This window comes from Nelumbo lutea, chromosome 7 (assembly GCF_056320005.1).
Source record: "Nelumbo lutea isolate HS-2025 chromosome 7, American lotus-T2T, whole genome shotgun sequence".
Classification (NCBI taxonomy): Eukaryota; Viridiplantae; Streptophyta; class Magnoliopsida; order Proteales; family Nelumbonaceae; genus Nelumbo; species Nelumbo lutea.
Window position 1 is genome coordinate 61,648,987 of NC_142690.1, and position 11,122 is coordinate 61,660,108.

The following is an 11,122-nucleotide window of genomic DNA, read 5'->3' on the forward strand; positions in this document are numbered from 1 at the left end:
TGGCTCCCATATTGAATCACCTGCACCATATTTAGCTAGAACAGTCCTTCCCCATAAAGCATTACTGTGAAAAAATTGGTGCATAGACCCCGAGAAGGTGAACAGTGAAGTAGCAAATGATCTACCCAACTGAGTTACCCAATAAACCTAAAACTTCTATTACAAAGATGACTAAAAATGTGTGATCTATGCCTTTTCGGTTACCCAATAAAGCTTTGTAATAGAAAACTGAGTTACCCAACTTAAAAACTGGATATCTCAGATTCATCACCTGCCAAAAAAATAGATGGCCCCAAAAAGGAAGCTTCATCACCTGCTAAGAAAATAGATGTCCCTGAAGAAGAAACCTCATCACTATATAAGCAAGAAAACAATTATCTCTGCAAATTGAGTTTCATCACCCGCCCAAAAATTGGGTCACACATCTATGATTATGACTAATAAATGAAGAAAAAAACAAATTTTTGGTTCAATATTTCTAGATAGAACATCAAATAAAGGGCTTCACCACATGCCATCGTCTGTTACACCCAATTTTTTGGTTCAATATTTCATTCCAATGAGATAGTTGAACAAAAAAAAAAGAACAAGAATGAAGTTAGTTGAACAAAAATATATCAGTTCCATCATATATATCACTGTCTAGAAACCTTTCTAGAAGTTAGTTCCATCATATATGTCCTGAGACAAAAACGCATAACAGTCTATTCAATGATATTAAATATCACTTAATATGGTTGTGAGTATCTCAATTCTTGGCTGCTCCGACCTTCAACTACGAAAATTTAATGATAAAGCTAAGTCCATATGTTATAGTATCGAAATGAAATTGGATAGAGCTAGAAGATACTATAACAATCTACAACATTAGCAATGTTACCTGACTGCTTGATTGGCCAATATGTGAATGTTGAAACACTCCACTATTGATGCCACCCCTCCTCGGAACACTAGATGATCTCCCTCTTGTAACACCAGATGCTCTTCTTGTAGAGGATCTAACCTCAGAGGTTGGTGGAACAGGTGTTGCTATAGATGAAGAAGCCATCCCCATGGTGCCATGCACTAGGTGGGTACTTAAACCCCCCCCCCCCCTCATGATATACGAGAGTTTCCTTCTAACCATCCGGTTGGTTTGAGCTTGTCCTGGAGCAAGCACATCAACCTACAAGGGATAGTTAAATATTATTATTCAAGTGAAAATTATAACTATTAGTGTGTTCAAATTTTTAAACAATGACACATGTACATTAGTATTGTTGCCACTGGGAGGAGGAGCACGAGAATTCCTTCTATTGTGCCCAATTCCACCACAAATAGAGCTTCTTATTGACTCACATTCCAATAGGCCATGGTGGGATGAGCTTGCCTCATCTTCTTCTCTTCTCCTACTAATTGGAGGTTGACCTGGCCTTCTCCTCACTGCTGGAGGTTTGATTGGGTGGTGGTCAACTAGTGCCCAATACTTTTGCCCAGGTAGTGCATGTATAAGGTGGCTATACACTCTTCAATATGTGGACTTGTGAAAGGCCATATCACACAACTCCTCCATTGTACCCCGAGTGTATGTTAAAACTGCAAGTGCATGACAGCACGGGATGCCATTGATGTCCCATACTCTACAAGTGTAGGTCTTAGCATCCATCTTAGTCACATTATCAACCAAACCATTCCCTCTTATTTGGTACTCATAATGTCTAGACCTGAAAACCCTAGCCGACCTACAAGTGTAGTTAACATGAGTGAGCAATGTACAATTGATTCAACTAATGAAAAAGATAAAATCTATATAAATTAATATGCTTTTTAACCAATAATCACTTGGCCTCTCTCCTCCTTCTACTGATGATTGATTCCACCCTTGGCATTAGCATAGATGCTTGTGCGTTGGCAGCCTCATGTCTCTCAAATAGTTTTTGCATCAGCCTCTTTCTTACATCTTCTAGCATTTTTATGATTGGCATAGACCTGGACTCCCCAATCAAAGAATTGAATGACTCAGTCCAATTGTTTGTGATGTCATCCGATTTAACAATTGGGTCTAGACCATGTTGCAGGGAGGATATTACATAGCCAATCATATGCTTCTTTAGAACAGCTCTTTACAACTTCCATATAGTGAGTGAAGTCAATTTGGGTGTATGAGTTGCCTTCTGCCTATCTGACATAAAGAAAAAATGAACTCAAAGATAATAGTTGTATACATAATAAATCAAAGAAAAGAATAAATTCAAAATATAACACACATACCTTCTGCCTATCTGACATAAAAGTCCTTTTGTGTGGGTCATCAATACACAATGCATCCCGAAGCTCATTCAAGAACCACAACCAACTTTCTTTGTTCTCGGCTTCCACAACAAAATATACAATGGGGTATATGCCATTATTTCCATTTAGGCCTATAGTCAATAGAATTATCCTTCCAATTGCACTAGTATTAGTGTGACAACCATCCAACCCAACAATTTTTCTACATCCCTCCAAGAAGCCATTCTTGCAAGCTGTAAGGCAGATGAACACTCTATTGAATGTGCCATATGTGTCATCTACTATGGCTAGCGGAGTATGCAGTTTGACAATAGACCCAGGGTTACTTGCCAATAAAGTTGTGCAGTACTTAGGCAACAAAGAGTATGATTCGGCCAGAGACCCTCTAATCCTATCGATTGCCTTTAGGCGGGCTCTATGTGTCCTCCTCCATGAAACTTCTATTCCATACAACCACCTGATTTCAATAGTGGGTACATGTACTGACAAGATGGGGTCAACCCTTAACAGCCCCTCAATCTTTGTGGATAGTCATGTGTTGGTAGCTTCTATATTTGTTGTCACCCTCAAACAAGTATGTCTGTCACGGAGTGTCTTGATAATTCGACAAATCAACTGTATCTCCTTCTCTTTGGACTGTCATTATCACTCAATGACTCATAATCCGACAAATCAAATGTATCCCTAACTGATGATACACCAACACCATCATGGCCGGTTGATGGTACACCAAAACCACTCAGTTGTTCTGTATCAGAGTCACCAACACCACCTTCCAACCAATCATCATCACCACCTAGCCCATCTCCACAATTCTGATATTTATCAAATTCACCATCATCACACCATTCCATAACCACACTCATGCTCAAATGCATCATCACCGGATACATATTAAATAATGCAACAATTACCATTTTCCATGGTCACCGCTTTGTCCACTTCTTTCAACACACGTGTCATCAACTGATACACATTTAGCATCCGTAGTAGTGACATATAAGATTCTCTCATGCATATAATCATGCACAACAAGCATCTACAACATGTCACTCTCACTTCCCAACAAACCCAATTGCTCCTCTAGTTCATGATTAGGTACCTTGTAGTTAATGGTTACCGTATTGCTAGGAGGTATCTGACACAAACTGCAAAAGTCGTCCATGATGTCTAGGTAGCAAATCATGTCACTATTCAATGTTATCCACATATCTCACGTTACCATCGACATATGACAGTTTCCCATTAATTGTCTTCCATTGGCCACCATGGTTGACAACGAACATATATCTCCCTCCTTCCATTCAAACATGATGGAAACAAGACTTTAGCCAATGAAAAGGAAAGATAAAAGCATTCACATCACATAGAACATTTCAAATCTGATAGCTTGGAAAATGTTGTTGCTACTGTTGATGGGAACATTGTTAACCAATTACAAATCTGATAGTTGTCTCATGCTCTTTGTCTACTTGTCAATTTATCATTTTTTTAATTAATTCATATCTATTTTTTTCTCTTAATGACCATCAACAATACCATGTTAGATCAAGTCTATGCTCTTTGGCTTATTTCCTGATAATTGATGTTTTTGTACTCGAAAAGCAAATTATAGATACAAAATATCAACCTTAAATTGGATAAAAGAAATACCATCATTGTGTTAGCTAGAGATATTTACCAAAAAAGTCATCAGGAGATATGAATGTAGTAATGAACATCACATACACAAGGTGCACACAAGATATATAAACCAAAGTTTTTGGTATTTATATGTTCTAATTGCTTGGCCCTGCTCTTATGGATGGACTCCTAAAATTCCAAGAATGATAATTCCTATTAGTTATGGACCTTATGTTTGATTGTGTAGTTTTTTCATTGCTGCTTTATTCTCTGCATTTTTTAATGCTTGGATAGTAGACTAATATATTAACAATTCTTTTCCTTTGTTATTTTTTGTCAGCATACTATGCTTCTATATGCACCGAATTGCAAGTGGTGTCTCTAGAGGCTAGAACAACATCTTGTCAAATTTGGAGCCCTGTAGCCTTCTAATGATGGAGGATAGCTTGACCTCATTTCATTGGCAACACAACCCTTTCTAGGGGGTTCAGGCATTTAGTCGAACACATGGGGTTGTATTGGCAACACAACCCTTTCTAGGCGGTTCAGGCATTTAGTCGAACACATTGGGTGTATTGAAAATACAACCCTTTCTAGGTGGTTCAAGCATTTAGTCAAACACATGGGGTTGTATTGGCAACACAACCCTTTGCTTTTGAAGTAGTCATATGTGGATCCAATGTTTGCAATGTAGCAAACACATAGGTCCCAAAACCACCATTTGGCTCGGTCTAAGAATTGACATGAATGCGGCCATAGGCCACGAATCTCAAAGTATGGTTCCCTACACACACAAATCACAAAGAGATGGTCCCCTACCACATACAAGGCATTTGTACATACCTCAAAAACTACAAGTTTCAATAAAGAGCACACTCAGTTCGTCTGTAGAACTCACTACAAAGCGAAAAAAAATAACCCTGCAAAAGTGAAAAAATAACACTCTATTCTAATCAGACACTACATATTCCTTTAGTAAAAAACAAAAAAAAAAACAAAAAAAAAACTCACCTCCATTTTGTTTAGGGTTTATTAACGCTAAACAAACAAAAAGGGGTGTTAAGAAAAAAAAAACCCACTGTCGACCTCCGTCGGACTTTCGCGCATTAGACCTCTATCATTCGGTATTTGCAGCGACCTTCGTCGGTGGAGATGGCAATGACGATGGTAGCGTCGAGCTGTCAATGGATGGTGCTCCTCTCTTCTCTTCCCTTCGACAGATTGGGCGAGTGTTTGAGAGGGATTGAGTTAATTTAAAAACAGGGTAAAAAATGTAATTTTGTATAAGGGTATAATGGGCATTTTACCTTTTTCGTCCATATTTAACAGTTAGGGGTATACTTAGTGAATTGTCAAAAACGGTAATGGTACACTAATAAACTAATAATAAAATATTATTGAAGTAATAATAATATAACAATATATTAATAAATTAATGATAAATACTAAGATATTAATTTTAGCTACTAATAAAATAATAATAACAAAATAATAAAAATATTATTTAATAAACAATAATAATAGCTAAGTAGAAATAAAATATTAATATAATTAAAGTAATAATAGAATTTAATTATTCAATAATAACTAAAAATGATATAAACTAATAAACTAATAATAAAATATTCATAATTAATAATAAATACTGAGTTATTAAATACTAATAAAATAATAATAACAAAGTACTGATAAAATAATGATTATATATTCATAAAATAATAATAAAATAATAAATGAATTAATACAAAACAAAAATCAAACAACTAAAAATTGGAATCCAATTCTAATTCCTTATTAAACCAAACAAGCATTAAGAATAAGTGATTTCAGTTTTGATTCTTCGGAGTTCCAATTTTGGTTCTATTTACAATCTTGTCCATGAACTAAATAGACCCTTAATCTTTTTGTGGACAATGTTTTTGTGTAATTAAAAGTTTAATGTAGGGTTACTTTAGGTTTAGATTGAAAGGAGTAAAAATCTTTTATTTTGTATGTATTTATAGTTTTTTCAAATTGAGCATTAAATATTTAACAAAAAAAAAGAAAGAAAGAAAAAAGAAAAGAAACTAGTAAAACATAATATATCCTAAGGCCATTTTCGTAAATAAACGCCGGAGACTCTTGAGGTCATATATAAGTTCTCTTCTTTAGGGTTTTGAGCTTCTCACATAGTCGCATTTGCTCATACGGCATTCTGCTCTTCGTCAGCTGAGTTCCGCCAACATGGTACAATCTCGTCTCATTCTCTTCTTTCTTTGTTTGATTCATTCTCAATCTTTGTTTCCCTGAAGAGCTGATCGACCTGGGCCTCTTTTAGTTCTATTTTTCATTCATGCTTTGCGGATAAATTTCTTACTTTTGCTTAGGGTTGATTATTCTTAAATTGTCGTTCTAGGGTTTGTAATGATGAATAATTCGTGCGTTTTTAAGGATTTATATTTTCTTGGATGGAAAATATAATGCTAATCTTTCATACATTTGTCAATTTGATGTTGGGGTTTTGTTTTTAGGGTTCATAGTAATGCATTTGCCAAATTTTAAGTATTTATATGGTCATGCATAGATGGTGAGCTAAATGCTGCTCTACATGCTCGTTTGTGATTTGGGGGGTATTGTTTGGGTTCTGGTTGGGATGCTAGAGCGGTTTCACATATGATCGATTTGATATGTCTTTCTGTTGATTTTTCCTGTCATTTTATGCTTCTGTTTGGTAGATTCAATTTTTTCTTGGTCGGAAAGCACTTAATACTGCCTACCAATTTGAATACAGCGTATGGTGCAGGACCCTTTTTATCTTGATAGACTAGTAAAGAGTGAAAGATAGAAGTAGATACTTGCAGAACTTGTAAGATACTTGGAATTTAAATACATCAGTTGTATTCATAAATCAATGAATGTTTGGGGACACCTTATACTTTGTGAGTCATCCCATGTTCCATTTGTTATGGTACATGGTTGGTTGGTTGTATATAAATAGAAATAAGGCATATAATTAAGAAGATGGTGATGTATCAAAATTCAATAAAATAAAATAAAAGAAGATGGTGGAGGATAACCTTTTTCCTTCCAGTCAATGCGGTGCTGGTTCTAAGATGCCATAGATAAATAGGAACATTAAATTGGCAAGACTGCATTTTTTTCCTAACAAAAAGTTGTGTTTTATATATATATATATATCATTCTTTTATTACATGTTGCAGTTCATTTTGGCTTATATATGCGATTGTGTTGATATTTTATATTTAGGAACTATTCATCTAACATTGACTAGGGAGGCCAAAACATCTAACGATGCACTAATAATTAGGGGTAATAGGAAAATTGGTAATGCTAGTTTACATGACAAACAAGGGTTATGTGGAATCGTTGATGTTGCTTCTTTCTAGTGTGCTTGAAGTATGATCAATGCATAAGGAGATACCCAGATGGCTTTGACATGACATAGTGCTTGAATATCTGATCATATCTTGCTTTCTAGTCCTAACATGTTAGAGACCATCTTTAAATTAGCTAGTACATGAACTCGTACATTATCTTTTCTCATATACCAATCTGATTGTTATGAGCAAGGTTTGGCTGAATGTGATAGCTGTTCAGCAGGCTGTGGAACCAATGATAAAGTTCCACACCAGTAATAAAGTACATGGGGCCTGCACCTATCACAGTGGGGTCCGTAAATTTATTACTGGCATGGAACCTCATCATTGGTTCCACAGCCAGACAAACAGCCACTGCATTCAGCTAATCCGAATTCGATTGTTATGGCCAACTTCTGAACGTAGGATAAAAATGGAGACCAATGTAAAGCCTTAGAATAGCTATATATTTTAGCAGTTATAAACTTCAAGTATTTATTGCTTGCTTCTCTCCATTTTGCAGACTAAGAGAACTAAGAAGGCCGGAATTGTTGGCAAATATGGTACGTATAGTTGTTTAATTTTCATTTGTTCAGTTTCGTTGTATTGTTTTCTGCTTTTTATATTTTTGTGCCGGGCTGATGCATTTGATTCCCATGGAACAGGCACAAGATATGGTGCCAGTTTAAGAAAGCAAATTAAGAAAATGGAAGTAAGCCAACATAGCAAGTACTTTTGTGAGTTTTGTGGCAAGGTATTTCTTCGTGTCTCATTTAGATGTGTCTATTGACCGTTATCTCATCAGATCACTATCCTGTATATAGTTTTAGGGGCAATTCTAGGCTCGAGTGTTCAGTCACACAATTTTATATGGCATAACTGCAAATGTAGTTCGCGTCATACATACAGGGTTGTAAGCCACAATTTGGGCAAGCACAAGCTTTTAAAATGTCACATAAATGACTTTGGACATTGTAGTCATGTAAAAAATATGGTGGGGGAATGATCAAAAAATGGATTTAAATCATTTCTTGTATGGTTGAGGAGCTGAACTCTTAATTAATGCGATAGATGAGAAAACCTAAATTGTGTTATTGTATTTACCTTCGCTTGACCTGTTTATAAATTGAGCTACAGATCCTTTTTCATAATAGTGCAATGTTGGTTCTGTATATTTCTTCTGAAATTGTGAAATTTATATGGTGAATGTGTTTGGTGGTTTATCTAGTATGCTGTGAAGAGAAAAGCAGTAGGAATCTAGTATGCTGTGAATGTATATAGTTTTAGGGGCAATTCTAGGCTCGAGTGTTCAGTCACACAATTTTATATGGCATAACTGCAAATGTAGTTCGCGTCATACATACAGGGTTGTAAGCCACAATTTGGGCAAGCACAAGCTTTTAAAATGTCACATAAATGACTTTGGACATTGTAGTCATGTAAAAAATATGGTGGGGGAATGATCAAAAAATGGATTTAAATCATTTCTTGTATGGTTGAGGAGCTGAACTCTTAATTAATGCGATAGATGAGAAAACCTAAATTGTGTTATTGTATTTACCTTCGCTTGACCTGTTTATAAATTGAGCTACAGATCCTTTTTCATAATAGTGCAATGTTGGTTCTGTATATTTTCTTCTGAAATTGTGAAATTTATATGGTGAATGTGTTTGGTGGTTTATCTAGTATGCTGTGAAGAGAAAAGCAGTAGGAATCTGGGGGTGCAAGGACTGTGGTAAAGTGAAGGCCGGGGGTGCTTATACCCTGAAGTAAGCTATCTTATTGGATGCCTATACCCTAATTTCCTGCAATTAAACTTTTCTTTGGCATAGATGTTAACCTCATTTTTGTTTATTTTTTCCTTGTTACCAGCACGGCCAGTGCAGTAACAGTGAGGAGCACCATCCGTCGTTTGAGGGAACAGACAGAGGGATGAGGAGTAGCTGTTGCAGGCTTGCAGCAACTCTATTTTGTTTGTAGTAGCAAGTTTTCTTGACTTTTGTCGATGAACTTGGATAATTAATGACTGGAAGAGGTTGATTTTTGTCTCGCTTTGGAATTATGCTAAATGCAGTGTTCAGGCGTTTTCTTATTTACATTACTTAATCCTGTCACTTGATTATTTTTCTGACATAAAAACAATAGCTCTGTCGAGTGCTTAATTCTCCACAAAGAATGTACCGGCTCTACCAGCTGCCTGGTCAAGTATTAAGCACTCGAGAGATGCTTGAATGACGTTCGGACCAAGGCTCAATAGTATTTGAAGGAGAGGTGTATCAGGAATCAAGGACAGGCGATTGATATGGTATGGTTTGGGTGGAGATTATTAGGATGCAAATGAATAAATATGAATATAATTTACTTTTGATGACGACGATCTTTTTCACTCTTGCTACAGTTTGCGAGGCCCATTCTAGGTGTTAGGTTAATTGCCTTTTTAGAGGGTGACTGAATTTAAATTACCCTAAATTAATTGCCTGTGAAAGTGAAACATTGTTTACTGATCCGTCATCATTTGCGGCCCCTAATTCCTAGTCTGTATTCTGTATGTACGTGTAGATATTTTCATTAGGAATTAGGGTTACTAGTACAATTTGCATGGTGTGACCTTTAAAAGAACTTCCATCGCTACACCACGTATCTTCCTAAATTCTGACGAGGGTTAGTTTAGAGAGAGAGAGAGAAGATGATTATCTGGAGGAAAAAGCCTCGATTAATATATGGGATTTTAATTATACGCCCACAAAGTGCTCTACGGAAAAGGCGGTATATTTATTTGCTGATGGGGAATTGAATAGAATTGGCAGGATTGAAAAACAAGGCAATAATAGAAAATCAAACTATCAGAGATGGGATAAACTATTTTTTGTGTATAGAAGTTGCAAATCGCTAACAAAATGCCCAGATTTTCGATTTGGGCGCCAAAGGAAATAACTCAATTAGACAATTTTTATTTATAAAATGCTCAGATTGCAATCACAGGAAGAACAAACAGTGAGGAGAATAAGTAAAAAATTCTATGATTTGCTGTGCAAAAGTGGATGCCATGAGCATCCACTGAATCCGGGCTTACATAGGCCGACACCTACCCCTGCAAAAATTGACCAGACAATAATAAAAAAATAACTGGTAATTTGTTGCAACCCAAAGAGGAAAATATTGACATGCCAAGCCCATTGATAGTCGTTAAAATATCCAAGCCAATTAACTGAACTGAAAATCATGAAACACCACGTCCACTTTGTTCCTTATACTTACTTCTCTATAGTACTATTAGCCATGTACTTCATTATAAACACCAATCTACATCCCATAGTTTCTTTATCAATAATAAAGTATCGAATGTGTGATCTCCTATAGAAGGTTAACTTGGTCCAAATTTAGCTAATATAATTACTCTTTACCAATGTTTAGGAAACTGGACCAGATTGGCCGGTTGGACCTATTGAACCGTCACCAAGCATGTGTTCCATTCAGTCATACCCTAGAAAGCAGAACAGGTTGAAAATTGTCCAAAATCGATTGATCAAGTTAACAGTAAAACTGATCCCGATTTCTTAAAATCACTTGGGTCTCAAATGACTGAAATTTTCAAAATGCAAATGACAAGGTTAGGGCTGTCAATGGGTCGGGTTCAACCTGACAGGCCGGAACCGATTGGACCATTTCTAGTTATAGGGTGCCGATTACTATCGTATCGGAACTGGTTCCACCTAGTGTCAAACCGATTCAGACCCGACCCGATATATATATATATATATATATATATATATATATATATATATATATATATATATATATATATATATATATATAAAGTATAATGTATTAAATAAATTATATATATGTAAAATATTTAATATATATTAAAC

The 11,122-nt window shown here is 35.8% G+C and overlaps 1 protein-coding gene and 1 long non-coding RNA gene across 5 annotated transcripts; one reads left to right on the plus strand and one right to left on the minus strand.

Moving 5' to 3' along the window:
• Nucleotides 1-461: 461 nt before the first annotated feature.
• Nucleotides 462-5,129, minus strand: LOC148846673 (uncharacterized). 4 transcript variants are annotated; one of them, XR_016101719.1, is made up of 5 exons: nt 4,738-5,129; nt 2,251-3,568; nt 1,822-2,161; nt 1,250-1,721; nt 462-1,165 (listed from the first exon to the last, which is right to left on the minus strand). It is a non-coding gene; the product is annotated as an uncharacterized LOC148846673 (long non-coding RNA). The 4 variants fall into 4 exon arrangements; XR_016101720.1 differs by having other exon boundaries at nt 1,812-2,161; XR_016101718.1 differs by having other exon boundaries at nt 1,339-2,161.
• An 879-nt stretch (nt 5,130-6,008) lies between these two features.
• Nucleotides 6,009-9,346, plus strand: LOC148846674 (large ribosomal subunit protein eL43z). Its single transcript, XM_088954835.1, has 5 exons — nt 6,009-6,120; nt 7,774-7,813; nt 7,916-8,004; nt 8,937-9,019; nt 9,123-9,346. Exons 1-5 carry the CDS (start codon nt 6,118-6,120, stop codon nt 9,184-9,186), a joined length of 279 nt encoding a protein of 92 aa, XP_088810961.1. The 5' UTR covers nt 6,009-6,117; the 3' UTR covers nt 9,187-9,346.
• Nucleotides 9,347-11,122: the final 1,776 nt, after the last annotated feature.